An 18193-nucleotide genomic window follows, 5' to 3' on the forward strand; every position below is an offset into this window, starting at 1 on the left:
CGCGAGGCCTGCGTGATGCCCGCGGCGGTCGATGTGGTTGGGGCGCAGTGCGAGAGATGGCGCGAGTGTTGCGCTGCTAACGCCTCCTCACGGCAGGGTTACTTGGGGGCGCAGGGGAGGACAGGCTGGCTCTTCCCCGGCGGGTCGGCAAACAGCGTGGTCATCCCGCGCGCCGCCGACCCATGCTTCTGCGAGACCGCCTCGCGTGGCCGCCTTGGAACGCGCCACCGTCCGCGTGACCGTACACGCGAATGACCAGGCGTTGGGATCCAGCATGGGGCGAACATATTCGCTCGCTTTCCGGTCGCGGTGAGTCGGACTTCTAGATTTGTCGCGCGCCCATCGGCATGTTTTGTGGATAGCAACTCGGCTAGCAGGCATTGATTTATGAAAGGTGCAATAAATGCCCTTGTGATTGTTTGCACTACTGTGTTGTCGTTCCTTTGTCCCAAGAGTACGGGTGTGAGAGACCCCACACAAGTCAAGGCAATGACTGTTTTAATTGGTGGTATATTGGCCCACTGTTAATGCCCTTCCTCAAATATTTTGTGTGCTTCGCTGCATTCAGCCTTATTTGCTGAAAGCATGTGATATAGGCTAAATCGGTCAGCAAGAACTATTTACAGGAAATTCTGTCCATTACTACACGACTGTTAAATGTCTGCTCCAGCCTTGCTGCCAGCAGCCTGCACATCCACTTCTTTAAGTACCAATTTTGACGTACTCATGCATTCTAAAATAATAATGCCTTAACTGAACGGCTTATGCATTTTACTACAGAAAAACAAAGCACATCTTATGCAGTTTCATAGCACGAAGCTTACAGCTGCTTATGAAGTGTGTTTTTGCAAATGTAAATACATGCGCATCAAATGTGCCAATAATAATACCGTAAACTCTCGTTAGCTCAAACTCTGATATATCCCGAAATGCCAGATAATTTTTTTTTCTGGCCGTGCTTTCAACCCATCTGTTTTTGACCTCTTATCTTGAAAAGTTCTTGTGCCCAGCCACCAGATATCTCAAAATCTTTACTTTGAAAATACCACAAGAAAGGCAACGGTGAAGCATCGCATACACTCGCTTTTTGCACTGCAGCAGATTGCTAGCCAAGCCAGATGCCGCGCTCCCAGCTTATCTCTTCCCCTTCTTTATATCTATCACTGCTTGCGCGCACTTGATCGGGTGCACATTGCCACTTTGTTCTGGCCTGATGCAGCAGCACTCAAGTGGGAGGGAGTTTATCTTTTTTTTTTTCTTCTGTCATTTAGGATGCTGTCAGTGACGCACCAGAGTATCAATTGCGACATTGGGCAAGATCATCAACACTTTTGAGCAGGCTTGATCAGCCCACGTGAGATGCAACCAAAAGAAGCCAGTTTGCAAAACCACAGAGTTTCAGCAAGATTGCAGCTTGATAAGGACACTCGCTTAATACTCGCACGAAGGTGGGGCATAAATGCCATGTTACTCGTAGGCATCTGCTAAAGGTGTGACAGCTGTACCTTTCCATAGCTTCAGTTTTTCAAGTTATACCATCCAGAATTCGTTACGATGCAAAAAGTACCTCAGCTTTTCAGATGTATGAAAAGGGTTATGCTTGGACGACTGGCTTCAAATATATCATTAGGCTCAATTGTCTTGACTCTGTGCCAAGCACATGCTCTCTTGGCATAGTACCAGTAATGCCGTTGCCTGTAGACGCCTATATGTCTCTGGTGCCGATGCACGTGAAAATGACCAAAACATCCCTAGCAGTATCTGGCGTGGCCAGATTGCATCTACTTTCATAATTTCACTTATCTCGAAAGTCCGCTTATCTCGAAATATTTCCCCACTTTTTATAGCTCCGAGTTCATGGAGGATTATTGTAGCTTTACAAAATGGGGTTTGTAAACAAAATGTACATCTTTTGTATGCTGCTACAAGACAATGTTAAGACCTCTTTTATAAAAGTCCTTTTTCTGCATCTTGCAATTTATTTGAAACAAACAGGAAGAAAGGGGGTTAACTGAGGGGCCCGATTTTTATTAGTCATATCATAAGAAGCCAACAAACACTGACACCAATGACAACATAGGGAAAATTGCTAGTGCTTAATGAATGAAACAAAGAAACAATAAATTAATGGAAATGAAAGTGGATGAAAAAAGAACTTGCCGCAGGTGGGGAACAATCCCACCTGTAATGCGAAGGTTTTTGGATTGTTCGCCACCTGTGGCAAGTTGTTTCTTCATTCACTTTCATTTCCATTAATCTATCGTTTCTTTATTTCATTTATTAAGCACAAGTAACTTCCCCTATGTTGACCTTGGTGTCAGTGTTTGTTGGCTTCTTATGATATGATTTATTTGAAACAGTGACATACAATGGTGGGTGTTTGTTGCTTGGACAGATAAAAAAAAAACTGTGATAAGCAGCTCAATTTAGCCTCTCCAGCTGTGTAACTTAATGAAACAGACAACAATGAGCCAACAAGGAACAATGCTATTGTTAATTCATTATTTCATGGCCAATGTTGTATTTATGCAGAATGCTCTTCTTCCACATGTATAGAACAAGTGCATTCTGCGTGTGAAGATAAATATCCGAAACTGACACTTTTCTCAGTAATTCTGGCAAATGGATGTGGCCTTAGAAATGACTGATTACCATGTGCAACTAAAAGTTAGCGATTACAGATCAAATGACATGTTCACAAAAGCCTCCTGCTTCCATTTAATCTTGGAGACGAGGCTGGTTACCAGCGTTCTGCAGATGTGGTGGAATGCCAGAAAAGCAAAAAGATCTACAAGAGGTGCCATGCACATAGGCTTCTCTACATGACAAGCTGTGTGTTGCGGAGGACCCACACTGCTAAAATATACACTGTATTCTACTGGTACCCAGAGAGGAATACCGATACAAAATACAGCAAAGGCCAATGAGCTATGCACTACCCAAGTCATCACTGTTGCTGAACAGATCATTCTTTCATGCCTTCTAAACAAGATATTTCTACTAAACGCACGAGAGCATAATGTCTGTTCTGGAGGTCTAGACTACCAAACAATCCCATGCCAAATCTTGATGCTACTAAGCAGAAATATGAAGTTCTAAGGATAACTAAAGTAAAATGAATTTTGTACAGTCACATTCCATATGAGTTGAAACACCAGTGCCTGTGTTCAAAGGGGCTCTGAGAATGCATGATGGCTCTGACATACGAAAAATTGGTTTAACAAATAGCAATAATTGAAACCACATTTAGTTGTGCAATTTTTCATATGTTGGTGCCACCATGTAGCCTTGGAACCCCTTCAACCATGGGCACAGCTGTAACAGCTCATACTGAATGTGACTGTGCATAACGCAGCAATCTTTTAGCAAGGAGACAAAGGCTTTGACAGAACAACATTTATAGTATCAACATACAATTTCATTCTGCATGCAGCAAAGGAATCAAGCTGGCCAAACATGATGCTCAGTTATCAAAAATGTGTATATCTGTTGATACATGCTGTTTCTATCGCAATGCACAAGGAAACTTAATTCTCTCTACAAAGCAAACCAGATGGCTCAATATTTTGTTTAAACGAAACACATTGAATTTAGATGTAATTAAAGTTATTAATAAATTGCAATAAAAAATCGTACAATGTGAAGCAAAAAAAAAATTGCAGCAGCTTCAAACATTAAATATGTGCTCTGACTGGATGTGGATCAAAAGGTGCATTCGGTCTATTGGGTGCTGTTATTGCTGGTTCCCCCTATAGTATCAAAGTCAGTGGCATCACTGGTGAGTACACATTCCACAAAGTGATACTAGGAAAGCATTCTTAACCTCACTGTTTCACCTTGACTTACATGTGCTCCCTCCCAGTGGTTTTAAATTATGCATGGTGCTGCCGAAAAAGAAACTGAAATATATAAAGTGCAAGGTAATTGAAGAAATCACATAAGAATGAATGACTTCTTGGAGTGCAGTTTGTACAACAAATTTGACAACTGCTGCGACAAGTTGGGATCAAGTGCTCGGGTTCCCGATGTCCCCGTTCTGAGACCACAATGCTCCAAGACCGCAATCTAGCTTGCTTGACAGGGACGATTGGGAGGTAGCATGTATAGACACTTCTAGGGAATGCAGTTGGAAGACACAGCTTGCAGGTAAGGTCACAACGTAAGAACACATGCAGGTAGCGCAGGCATACATGTTCCAACGTGCGATGCTGCACTGCGTGAAGACTGGCCAGCGCACAACTAGGCAACCCGGGAATCGGGCATGCAGCGACGTGTTGGCCAACCTGAGTGCCTGATTGAGAACCCTTTCTTGTCCCTGAGCATGGGATTGAGAGTGGGCCAGTAGTGGAAGAGCATTTCCACCGCTGGGTGCCGTGCCTTGGCCGTGCCATGGGCGATCACGCACAGCAAGTCCTGCACCACAGCTCAAATCAGTTATGCTCTAGAGACCACTTGTACATGCAGCCCACATTATCGACACGGTTGGATCTTGCACAACTCACAGCGGTGGTGTTTAACAACTTTTTTTTTTCTGGAAATATAAAGAATCCACAGTGCCAGAAGATGCTGCTATTGCTCAGGTGGGGAAAAGCTTATATGGGACAAACTGGATTAAACTATTTGCTGTTACATCCCCAAGTGAAGTCTCTAGAAACCAGCAAAAGCCAGAAAACTCCACTAACGAGTTGGCTTGCTTGTCATTTTTCACCTGTTACTTCAGTGCCCCACTAAGAGCTACCAGCACCAATGACCAACAGCCATAGGTTCCAGAGAAATGAGATAACATTTTAAATAAAAGGAAGCACGTCTCTCTTATCACTGGCCTGACACAGCAGACCTGGCTTTGCTCACAACATGAACACACTATGAAGCTTGAGTGGTGGCAGGTGGTGTCATCCAAATGAAACATATTCACTCAGCAGGTTGGGTGTCATATTCAACGTTGAGTTCAATACGAAGAGCTAGTACAAATTCCTGTAGACCCAACTACAAGTACTCATTGCTTGAACATAATTTTGCTACGTCTAATATTTCCATGTGCTGGCATATACCTTTTTCAAAATATACCTTTAGCTAACAGAGAGTGCTTGTGTACATTGTACTTGAGCTGTTAGCAGTGTTTTACTTTATCAATTCGTCCCAAACTGCTCAATTTACGGTTTTGCTTTATCAAACTAAAGAGATGTTTTACTGCAGAATGAACCTGTAGTAAGCCTACAACGAAATTTAACTCCTAAAAGTTGTCCCTTTTGAAAAATATGGAAGTTCACTTTGTTCACTGCACAAAAAGACATGGGTAAGATAAGATAAGAAGAGCACAGGCTTGTCCTAGCCTGAGTGCTCCTTGTGCAAGTATCTCAATGCATTGTGAGAAATGGACCCTTTCCAATTTGCTCACTTCACCTTCACTACAAAGACACACAGAGACTGCTACATGTAAACCTAAAGAGAGCAGCATAGACATTAGATAAGTTGTACTTGGTACCAGATCAGGCACCCATGTAACCAAAGGAAAAGGACTACTTGCCTTGACAATGTCTCGTTTGAGGCTCATGAGACATTCCAGCAACTGGGTCTGGTATGCTGCCAAAGGCGAAGTCAGAAAGAGTAATGGTATAAACGGTGCATGAAGGTGTGAGCTGTAATTAAACAAATTCGCTGCATAGGAAGTTTTTTCACAAAAGGAGTAAGACCTTCCTTCTAATTCTTCCTTCCACAAAACTTTCAATACTGCTGTCGAAAGATATGATTTTAAAAGAAGCTTAAACTGAAATAGTATTGGCTTTAAGGAAGGGCCTAAGGAAACCAATTTTAAATAGACAGCTCGTATAAACTATTTCTTTCCACCGTAGCTATCTACATTCTTATAAGTGTCCCTTATCCATATTCAGATAACATCTTATCTTGCCCACATCACAGCTTCTATTTTTCCTGCCTGTGGAATGCTCATTACTGTGCAATCTCTTTTGTATCCACTGCTATGTGAAAGCATTACAAACAAACATAGGCAACCAGAAAGATACAATTAGAAGCACTTCAGACGGTTGCAAGAGGAGCAATATTGTGCGATTTTCTGCACTGTAGATGACTCTGCAAGCTGAGTTAGCCCTTCAACCTCTCAAACACTATATATTTACTAATGCAGTATTCAAAGATGACAAAGTGCACAAGCACAGCCATGTGGTCGAGTTGGTGATGCATGATTGAAGTGCAGGTAGCATATTCGAACAACATTGAAGAGAGAGAGAGATGAACCCACTTAGCCCTCTAGCACTATGTATTCACAATATGCAACAGCGTACTCACCCACATTCTCTGTGTACTGGAACACCATCATGATAACTGCTGACGTAGACATGTTGGCATAATTAAGGGCATCTGCATCCACTGGATTGGCTGGAACAGACAACAAGGTATGCCTATGTTACACCATACAAACTTTGACTTGTTCCCAATTATTTATGCACCATCAAAATAAAGTGAAATGGTAAGAGGGAATTAACTGATCAAAATGCCCATTACACATAATTACACAGAAGTCGAATGTGTGATCTCTCTGTAACCAGTTTGTAACCATGAAGTAGTCTCATGTTCGTGTTATGGAGTCTGAATATGGCCACTGTTACAAATGCAGGCAAACCTGAATATGGAACAAAGAACTGAAGTAGTTTCAAAATTGTTTGCATTTAAGTTTATACACTCATAGTACATTCTTCCAAGATGGCCACAGGCATACTGCACCAGACTAAAGGTGTGAAATATGTAACCAACAACAAAGGTTAGGTGCTTCTTGATGACAACAGATAGGGACAGGATGTCTCCATTTATATGCTTCCCTCTCACAAAATAATTTTCGCATTGTTTCCCTGCAGATCTGCAATGTAGCTGGAAGCACAAGATTAATAAAGTAGCATGCAGCCAAAGAGTCTGACAAATTAAATTGAAGTCATAATTTTATTATTAAAGACACCTGTTAAAATTATCAGCCACAGTCTCTGATATATAAGAAAACTGAAAATATCACTGGGATCCAACAGAACCAACAGTAGCGTACCAATTACTCTGCAACATGTTCATTAAGTTATGTGAACAATTACAGCTTGTCCATTGACACACTAAGGAATGTTTTACATATGTATGGCTCATCAAGCCAGTTTGACAGACAGAATATGCTACAAGAGCAAGAAAAAAACTGTTTGCAAGTGTGAAGCAACATTTACTTATTAATTTCCCTGCTTGAGAAAAGAAAAATCTTGAGAAAACTGTCACACATTGGCAAATCAAATTTTTTGTATTAAGAAACATTTACACATATTCTATACTAGGCACTTACCAACATATTGTTCTTTCTAAATAAGCTTAGAAGTGTCTGACACCCCCCCCCCCCCCTTTTTTTTTGCATCTTTTGGAAGTTGCCAATTTCAAACATTGATATGACAAAGCAAAAAGAACAAATACTGAGTGAGACTGGAGTGGACTGGAAAACTTTATTATTGTCCTGCAGGACGAACTTAGTCTCCCACGTAGGGGCCGACTGAAAATTCCAGAAAATTATAAATACCAAATGTATAAGCATACATGTGATTATCATAAGTGTCTGACCTTCTAAGCTAAGCAGAGATCCTAAGAGTACCCAAGCTAAACAACATAAGAGTAAGCAGTTGTGTCCTCAACCTCTAACCATCTGAATAGAGAGCTCGTGCTGTGCTGTAGTAACTTGCCTGAAGAAACTAATCGCTATGCTGTATTAGGCTTATGTAATTCCAAGGAGAACAGGCACCTACACAACATGGCAGCTCAAAAATGCACTGGTGGTTCATCCAAATTCAGACAAAAATGGCAAGTTAATCTACAAGAACAAAAATCTGCACAACATGGCAGCTCAAAAATGCACTGGTGGTTCATCCAAATTCAGACAAAAATGGCAAGTTAATCTACAAGAACAAAAATCTGCCAGCATGCAAGGAATTTATGGATTACTCACTGATGGTGTAAGGTAGCAGGTGATTGCAGAGCATGTCTACAATGTCCTTGTGCAGGGATGCCGGAAATAAGGCCATCGATGAGGCCACAATGTAAGGCAGTGTGTCCATATATTCATGCTCCAAGAATGGGACCAGGCAAGCCAGAGTGTTCAGGATTGTATAGCCGAGAGCTAGGACAATAACAGAGAGTGGCACATAGCGAGGGAACAAAACTGAATTACGTTGGTAGGATTATAACATAGAGTGAAGCATTGTTCATTTGAATTCCAAGAGGAGCAAATATTTGTTTCAATAAAAGCGAGTGCAAGCTAACTGAAACTGCTTCAACACAAAGCTACGATCAATGCACCCAATGTGTTGCCGCAAATCAAATGCACGCTTGGCTGCGCGAGCCAGTTTTTAGACATGCAATGGCTACATTGTCGTTGTTGCATGAAATTCGCCCAATAAAAAAAATTTAATGTCTGATGCAGAAACAGAAAGAGGAAGCATGAGAACACAGCCCAAAGCTTGAGCCGATCTGGGGCCAAGTTGTCTGGTTAATTTTCCCCATGTTCATTAGTGCACATACAAGACAGCATAAATAAAAGATGTATACGCTGTTGTCTCCTGGTGATTCATAATTTGCTACATCTTGAGCCTGCACCACCTGCTTGGTTTTTCACAGCTGCAAGGACACCTCATATTATGATCAAAGCACTGGACACAGGAAGCATTAATTTTTTTAGCACAATCATTCCTACTAAAATTTTTGTTCGTTGGAATTCAGAGCCTGTTTAAACAAACCATAGCATCGACACCACAATTCATGAAGATAACTGGCTAGAGATGTGATAATCAAAAGAAACCAAGAGCACCAGCTAGATCTGTCATGGGTGGAAGTGCTCCATTCATTTACATACACACTCATGCATTTTCCTTGGTCAAAAAATATGTACAGTGAAGCAGCATTTCTACCTGTCCAATGTTTAAATAATGGCATTGAATTTTTTTTTCATCACACATGACATGATCCTGCAATTATACGGTTTGCTAGTGGCTGCTCTAGAGTTTCAGCAACAAAAATATGTAGAGAAGTCCTTGGCCAAATTTGTTTCAAAAGAACACATTTATCTGCTTGCAGGACAACACAAAGATTCTGACCTAAACTCAGAAATACATGTTGTCTGGGTACAAGGTAAGTAATTTAGAGCACTTACACAACCTGACAACCTCAGTGAAAGCTGGATGGATGGATGGATGGCGGCTACACCCTTTGTAACGGGCAGCGGCTGGCGCCACCTAGCCTTTTATTCCCCTTCCTATTTTTTTTCTTTATATCCCCTTCCCCTTTCTTCTGCTGTAAGCAGGGTTGGGAGATTTAAGTAATTCATTTCTTTACTTAGGAGTTTTACGTGCCAAAACCATGATCTGATTATGAGGCACGCTGTAGTTGGGGGCTCCAGAAATTTGGACCACCTGGGGTTCTTTAACATGCACCTAAATCTGAGTACATGGGTGTTTTCGTATATAGCCCCCATCTATATACACCCACCATGGCTGGAATTTAATTCCATGACTTCGTGCTTAGCCACTAAGCAACCACACATTAGCCACTAAGCAACCACGGCGGGTGTTGGCAGATTTGGCTATTTTCTGGGGCTGTTGGTGGGAAAAATTTGCCTTGGCTACTTAGCTACATTTTTGGTTACTTTTGAAATAGCAATTGGCTATTGTGAAAATTGAATAGAAATATATGTAGCTAATATTATGCAGCAACTTTAGCAAATATTTAGGCCACCATCATTTCTACACGTTCAATAATGCTTTTTGTATGTTCCTATATTTATTAAAGCAGCTTTAAGTGTCGGCTGTGATCTCATTACAGTAATACAATAAAGGTAAATGCAATGTTTTTCCAAAATGTGGCTGCTCTTCTGGCTAAATTTCTGTCTCAGGCCAAAGTTGGCTAGTTTTTTTGGCTACCTATCGAAATTTTTTGGCTACCTTTTATATTTTTGAACTGGCAACTCTGGCTGTAAGGCTAATAAGCCAAGAGTAAGTCCCAAAACAACAACTTACGAATGCAATCAGGCCTGCAAATTGCCGCACATCGCTCAATGTTTAGCTCTCCTGAAATTGCAGAGGTATTTAACTTTGTTCAAAGTTCTGGCGAGTTAAACCTGGCCCTCAGTAACAAAGGGGAAGTCTCATCTCTTGTGGCTGCCATAGACAAGGCAATGCCAAAATGACAAAGCATTAAAAAAAGAATGTTTGGAATAAAGCTGCGAGAAGTGAACAAAATTGTGCATCCCTTGCAGCAATACAAAATAAAGTTTGATATGTTTAAATCCTCACTGACCACGTACAGCACAGTGCAAAAAAAAAGTTGCCAAGGAGCTCTTCACCAACCTACATTTAAAATCACTACACACTCCATGTGCATACACTTTAGACATCTTCATTCATAATTTATTGAAACCACCAAGGACTGGAATAATATTCCCACAAAGGCTATGCAAAAACTGAACACTGCACCCCTCTTTCAAGAATGCCATCTCTTCACTGAAGCTGCTCAGCCCTCATGTAGTGCCTCTATACGGGAGGGAAGCCATTTGGAGAACTAACAAATTAATAAATGCTAAATAAATTAGACCAGTGGGCAAAAATCTCGATGTGATAAAATAATCTAAGAATGCAGTCCCTTTGGAGCCCCAGCATAGACAGTCTCTTCACTGCTTACAATGAAGCCACAGTTACAATCCATAAATAATTTCAAGTTCCAGCATCCCAAACAAAAGAAGCAGTACAATTTCAATCACCTTCACAGATTACAAGGTCTTAGTAACTAGTTCACAACATTTCCAACCCACCCTGCACTTCAACAACTTGTTGAGAGTGTAAATTTTCAAGAAACAAAATACTTTATGTGGTTGACTCAATAAGTACATGACTGTCACAATACATCGCCAGTCATAATCCTGACACGTTTCTATGAACCAAGCATAACCAGCTCGGTTGTAGAGTCAAAATGCCAGATGTCCTCACCATGAGCTCCAGATTGGATGACAGGAACAGCATCCACTAATTGCACAATGGCATGATAGAGAGCCTTGTAGTCCAAACTTGGAAACAATGTTGTTCTGGCATGGTCCTTTTCATGACAACGGATCATGTCAAGAGGAATGCTGGGCACATCTTTGAGGACACTGAAAACAAAGTGTGCAAGAATACAGAACTTACAATTCAACTTCAAAATAAAGAGAAAACCAAGAAACAATGAAACAAACAAACAAGAAATCTGGCGATAGGCTGTTTTACCAAATAAACGCTCTTAAGTAGGCAACTGAATCAAATCACCTGTGCAAGACAGAAGACTAACTGTTTATTATCGTCTGAAGCAAAGCACATAGTATACATATATTCCACCCTTGACTCATGGATACAAGAAATGGTCCCACCATATTAACAAGAAGAATGCATTATGCACAGGCCACACTGAAGTAGTCAAGAATACAGTCACAGTTAAGCACACATAAAGTGACATTTTACTGACAGATGACTTTTCATGTTTCTTTATAAACAAAAGCTTCCAAAGCCAACTATGATGTTTTGCTAGTGCTTCTCTCAAAAAGCTCTGTGTTCTAGTTAATAAAATCTTTGTCACAAATTTGTGGCTCACATTCTTGTGTGTTTTTCTGCACCCAGCAGAGTATAAATTCCTGAATACTTGTCTAGAATGTGTGCACGTTTATGAGGCTCTTCTGTTATAATGCTTGCTGTACACACATGACAAAAGGTAAATACCTTCAGACACCTTCATGCTAATTAACTATTAGCAGCAATACTCGAGCTTACTCGTTTCTTGTGTCCATATTACTGTTGCGCTAGTTTACTTTAATCATGTAATACGATATAGACCAACAGTTAGACCTCATATCTGCAGGCAATAACATGCACAGCAAAATTAACATACCTGCTTATCATTCTTGGCATAAGTGCCAGCAGAATGCTGCTGAAACGCATGTTTTAGAGAGCATCGTCTGCTTCAAGAAATACCAGTCTTAAAAAATAATCAAGTAGCAGGAGTATTCACATTGTGCTGCATGTCTACAGGACAAGCTCAGAAGATGAAATCTTAGACTGGCTTTCAGTAGACATGGTTGTCTTGGTTCTTCCAGCAGACCTTGTCTATGCCTCCAGCAGAACCAGTTCAAGTTTCATAGAGGGCTCCTGACCTTTCATATGGCACGGTTGGTTTCGGCTTTCTTTTTTTTTTTTTTGAGAGAAGTTTGAAAAACAGTATAAAGTTAAATATATAGCTTAAATAATGTAGAAACTTGGGCCAGATGGTGCAGCAAATAGTTCAGATTATCAGATCTGCAGCGCGTTCCCAACAATGTTGTCATAATTTTTTGAAGCGCATTGCTAAAGTGAGTAAAAAAGGCGGCTAAATTTCTGATAAATCTTGCTGCAAGGTTGCTAAAATTGTCACTAGAACTTTTTAGTATATTTTAGGTAACATAGATGTTTCAGAAAGCTAAAATATAAGCTAACTTGGCATAAATAATTTACCAAAACATCTCACAATTGTGGGTAAGGAATAAACAGCAGTTTGCCAGCAGTGTAAAGAGGGCTTTTACTTTACTATTACACTTACACAGCAACAGACAATGACAGCTGAATTTGGCATTTATCTTCAGGCTGTAAGGTTACAAATGCAGCACAATTCAAAAGAAGATGAGTGCTCTGATTTTCGTAGCAAACAAAGGCATGTGGTCCCAAATTATCCCGAAAAGTTTTATAATTCTTGATGCTCCTGTAATGAAAGCTAAATTTTTTGACACGCACTTATTCGAATGCTAACACGGTGATGTAGTTATCTAGGCTTTATGCAAATATAATGCTATGCTACCGCCCCTTGATCTATCTGAAAACTCCTCACAGTACTGATCTGTGTAAAAGCCATAAGAAAAAGAATCAATGTGCTCAGATTTGCGCAAAAGAGCCCATCAGCTCTAATGTCTATACCTTTCAACAGTCATGCAATCCGTCATATTCACTTGTCGAGCTCTAAATGTCACTTTAAAATTGATTCCAATAGGTTTAGGTAAATTTATTTATGGCTACTCTTGCAAATGTCCTCTAATCGAACATATGATTTACTGAAAATGCAGAACATAGAGTGTTTAGACTCATTCAAATCGGTTTAGTAAATAATTTAAAAATAATTATAAAACATGCATTTTGTGAGCTCACTGTGAATTTTGTGAAGGAAACAATTGCTTCATTATAGTCCCAGATCCCGCCCATTGTACAGTCAATTCCAGATGCTGACATGAAGATTTCGAATAATAAAGTGTGTTTTATAAGGTTACTTTTGAAGCGACTTTCCTAACTTCGAAGTTGCTAAAGTGTTGCCAATTTTTCTGTCATGTTGCTAATTAGAAAATATGTGTTCCTAAATCTAGCAACAAAATCGCTAAACCTAGCGACAAAATCACTAAAATGTCAACACTGGTTTCCAACCTCTCATTTTTGGCTGTGTTGTTTGTTTTCGGCTGTATAAATCTGATGGCAAGAAATAATAAATTCATATGGATGTTAGCCAGCACAGTGTGTGTGTGTCCTTGCCTTCCTCATGCTTCGTCTAAGCACTGGTCATATAAAATCTTAACTGTAGAATGTAGTAACTTCCCTTACACTTGAGTGAGCTTTTGTTCTTCTTGACCGCTAAGGCTTTACAAATGAACCAGTTACTTACAATGATGACCAGTAGTTTACATATCTATTGCAAAGGGAATATTTCTGTGTTTTCCTTCTGACAAGAAGCAGTCATGTGTACCTGTACCTGGTTTCCCCCTTCTACATGAGTTTTGCACTCATCTCCAACCTTAACATCTTGCAAGATGCGAATGAGGTATAAATGTTGCATCCTTTTATACTTCACAAGTGCAGCCAATTAATCAGCTTGTGTATGGATAGCTTCATTCAACTCAACTCCTACCAGTGTAGACAGGACTGCATATTCATGAAAAGGTGTTGCAGTGATTTTTTTTATCAGTAAGTCTTAAGCACTACGATTCCAAGGCATCAAGCTAGAACACGGACATTTGTGGTTTGCTCGTCATAGCTTAGCAACAACATGAGGGTAAGCTTTGCTGTGCTGGAAGAAGAGAAGTGGCACAACAAAGACTGTTCCTAAACCGCTAAAAGGAAAGCTTTCAAAAAAGTTGTTAAACATGACGATCCTTTATCTGATAACATTTAAGAACCATGGAAAAGGGCACAATATTATACAACTGACCTGAGTAGTGTCTGGGAGAAATACTTCAATGTGTTGGCAACATCTACCCCTGACGGCAGAGGAGGGAGACCATGCAGAATTCGTGTGTGGTAGTCGTGTAGATTGCGAATCTTGGCGGTGACTGTAAGAAAAGTTTTATCAATCAAGTCACAGCAACAGTCAAAGTTTACAATTATCATGTCTGAAATGGGCAAGGCTGCCCATTTCAGACGTGCATGAAAATACTCAAACCAGAAGTATGGCCATATACACCCCCAAATGGGAACTGCCCATCTCCACTAGTCCTAAACTGTATTATTAATCAGCTTATTTGAGTTCTAGTCTGTGTTCACTGAAGGACATTGAGCATTTGAACCACATTTATTTTTTTTAAGTTCGCTAAGCCTTATGCTATTTTTAGAGCTGTGTCAATAGATCTGTGAATACACAATATACTGTCTGAATTTGGGAAGAATGGAGGTAAAGTAACCATTTCTGATTTTTTTTTCCTACATCCAGAAATTGTACTAAAAGCTCAATGAGGAACTAAAATGGAGAAATGACAAGTGAACCACAAACAAGGCAAGAGCTATGCTTAAACACATATGTGGGCAACCATTAATGAAGTAAAAGACAGGCTAAACTGGTGAGAGTCTTCAAAATATATGCTATATCTCTATGTAATGGCCAGTAGTATGGGAAACCATTAATACTGATTAAGTTAGAAGAGGGAGTTGGAATGACAATAACTAGGGTCATCCTACACAAATATTATCATTATGGAAAGTATATTTGCTTGTTCATCCACCTTAGGTACTTAGGAAAGTTGAAGCCAATAAAAAGCAACCTACGAATAGAATACTGGGCAAGCACCTATGATAACACAAGGGGTACCCTGAACTTTTAAGTAATCTTCACACCATTTTTCAATGTAACAGGCACCCATGCACATATATGCAAGAAGTGACAACACATCAAGTTGCCAGGTGCATTCCATTACCACTGTATTTTACGTTATTTTTAACATTTATGCACTGGGCAGACAAACAGCAATTTTTGGTTCACACCGAGTGGCCAACAATGTTCAACTAAATTTCACCCTCTTTCCTCTAGGGTGTACACATTGGCGTACACAAAATAAGTGCACCTGTCGGTAGCCAGTGCTCGACCCGTCTGGTCTTTCTCATCCCGTTTCTCATGCTGTTCTTTTCAGCATGGTGCAAGTAAAATCGCAGGATCTAGCTAGTGCACCCCTTGCCTCTATCTCCCGCTTTATCAATTAAACCGTTTGCATCATCGTTATGCTACCAAACACGTAAACCTGAGCATATTCTCTTCTTTCCTTATCAAACAATTTTTAGATGCACCCTTGCTCAGTGTTTGACAGCACAGTGATAGTAGCTCCACACCTGTTGCCATCTGTATTGCATATCTCCTACTTAAACACAACAAATGTGATGCATTTTTTGCTAATGCTCCATATGCAAGCTTGAGAATTTACGGCACAAAATGTAAGTGGCAGTCATGTGTAGACAAACCTCACAAAGCTCAGATTAAGAGGACAGAACATGGTAAAAAATTTTAGCAGGACTGCAGGTAATAAGTATGTCTATAATGCTTTATACTCACACACTTTCAAGGCTAATACAAAGCGCAATTTGTCTATGGTGTGAAGCACCAACAGAGCAATTTTTTTTTATATATGTAACTACACTGAAGACAGCCTTACTTTTCAATGTTAAGATTTATGCGCCTTCAGGAATGCGGTCTGTACGTGATTTCTTCATTTTGTGACGGGCTAGAAGCACTTTACAAGAGACACTTGTTATGCTATTCACACTCAGTTCTTGTAAAATTGAAATTATTTACCTACAGAAACATAGCGGACATGCAAAGACTAACTGTAAAGGTCATTAGATTAGCTCATTTAAGAGGGAATACTTACATGCGGCTGCTCTCGTTCCCATGTTGAGCTATACTAATCTCGACGTCTGGCAAGAGGAAAAATGTGGGGAGAAAAAGGAAGACAGGCAGTTAAAAGTTTACTCAAGCGAAGGTACAATTCAGGTTTTTGTCCATACAGGTGCTTTTGTGTATAAAAGACTGTGTCTCCAATGCATCTTTGCATGCTGGCTAACTTCCAATGTGTTGGCCAAATTAAGATTACCGTATCTCAATATGCAACAACCTAAAAGATGTGTCCTTTAATTAAGCACTATATTTATTTTGCAACTGTCGCAAATACCACGGTCGACGGAGCTTTTACTCCAAGAAAGAAATGCGAACTCATGCAATATATTTATATAGATACAGATTATTACAAGAATTTAATGTATAAATGGGGAGCTCCAGTTTCCAGTGAATATCACTCATTTTATACCGGTGTCACATGTACAGTTCTGATCGCGATAGGCACCGATCCGGATCGAAATTCTCGACTGCGCGCCTCTCTCGCGCATTTTGTGCAAAGGAGCCAATCGCGACCGAGAAATTCGATCCGGATCGGGCTTAATCGCGATCAAAAGTGTGCCGTGTGACACCCTTATTACTCGGCAATATTTCCGTGAACGTTCCAGAATTCAAAATGAAATGATTTTTTATTCTTAGAGAACAACTTGAATGAACGACGCGTACCCATGTCTCTTGCACCTTACTCCGGAGGAACCTATGCATGTTGTTCTTCTAGCCACCACAATAATATTTAAGGTGTTCCCAACGCCGTACGCAACAGCTGCGCGGCCGGCAAGCTACGAGTCAATCAACAGTTTATAAACCTTAATTCATTTACTTCTGCAATTCCCAGCGTCGGCGTTTTCAACCCTATTACGGCCTTTTTCCAGTCGACCCCATGCGTGATCAACTCGCTGGAATGTCAAGTCGATACACAAATGGGAGTTGGGAGCAAGGCTGTGCGCCATGCCCATCACATGATGAGCGGGAGCAGATCGAAGTGATCGAGACACCGCAGCAGCATCCCGTTTGCGGCGTAGTTTACAGAGAAACGTTCAAGGCCATCGGCAGCTCTTCAGCTGGTTGGTACACCTGATCATCTGTGGTAATTAATTATTGAGCAGTCGCGAGGGGACAGGTTTCGGGGATGCCGCTGCGGTTGCCGTCGCCGGTTCCGCATCCGGAGAGAGAGAGAGCGAGGGAGCGAGGCGCGCGCTGGCAGCAGAGCCGCTTACCGTTTCGTTTGGAGGCGAGAAAGAACGCAGGATTAGTCGCGCGCGCGGGGTCTTCTTTTCCGGGCGTTTTAGCAGATCAGCGGCGACCCCGGCGGTGGCGTAACGGCGGCTGAGCCTCCAAGGATCGGAGCTGTCGGATCGTTTCGGGTCCCTGTCGACGTTGCTTCGACGCTCGCGCGAGCCAGCGGCGCGGCGTTTTCGGGCCTCTCAAGTCGCCCAGGCACAGGCGGCCCGACCCACGGTTGTGAATGCGGAGCGGGAAAGCCACCAAGAGAGAGAGAAAGAGAAACCAATAAGCTTCTTATTTGACACACTAGATGGCTGTAGTGTACTACAAACTGAAAGCCGTTCAAGAAAAAAAGAAAGCAAGAGAAGGCGGTAAAATTTGAACATAGCGTGGAACACAGCCTATGTTTCATAGGCTATCACCTAAAGCGCCCGTATCTTGTCTACCTTAATTCGCTCGCTTCTTTTTTTTTTCTGTTGTCTTTAGCGCTCAAAAACATGGCGCAATTATACACCCGCATTGCTTTAAATGCTAGAACCGCAAGGCTGGCTTAATTATACCACACCCATCTTTTTAGAGATTATGTTGCTTTACGCGGAAAGCGAATAGCAAGAACTGCATACACACAAACGCGTACGCATATACACGCATTGACCCTGTGACAGCCTTTCACCAGTTCGGTGAAAGCGCTCTGTAACCGTTCATTACACAATACGTGGGTTCATACTCTGACATTCTGATTTAAATTTTA

At 41.0% G+C, this 18193-nt stretch overlaps 1 protein-coding gene across 1 annotated transcript in view; it reads right to left on the minus strand.

Annotated features, from left to right (window-relative positions):
• The window catches only part of unc79 (UNC-79 domain-containing protein), a 96752-nt gene extending 79073 nt beyond the window's left edge, over positions 1–17679 (minus strand). Inside the window, exons 1-8 of the mRNA XM_075699716.1 lie at positions 17436–17679; positions 16196–16241; positions 14272–14392; positions 11013–11173; positions 7985–8155; positions 6307–6396; positions 5528–5583; positions 4284–4413 (exon numbers count right to left, since the gene is read on the minus strand). Of these exons, the coding sequence (XP_075555831.1) occupies positions 4284–4413; positions 5528–5583; positions 6307–6396; positions 7985–8155; positions 11013–11173; positions 14272–14392; positions 16196–16217 (751 nt within the window). The 5' untranslated portion in view covers positions 16218–16241; positions 17436–17679. The remainder of the gene's footprint in view (positions 1–4283; positions 4414–5527; positions 5584–6306; positions 6397–7984; positions 8156–11012; positions 11174–14271; positions 14393–16195; positions 16242–17435) is intronic.
• Between the last annotated feature and the right edge of the window lie 514 nt (positions 17680–18193).

The sequence above is a fragment of the Dermacentor variabilis genome, chromosome 7 (genome assembly GCF_050947875.1).
Source record: "Dermacentor variabilis isolate Ectoservices chromosome 7, ASM5094787v1, whole genome shotgun sequence".
Classification (NCBI taxonomy): domain Eukaryota; kingdom Metazoa; phylum Arthropoda; class Arachnida; order Ixodida; family Ixodidae; genus Dermacentor; species Dermacentor variabilis.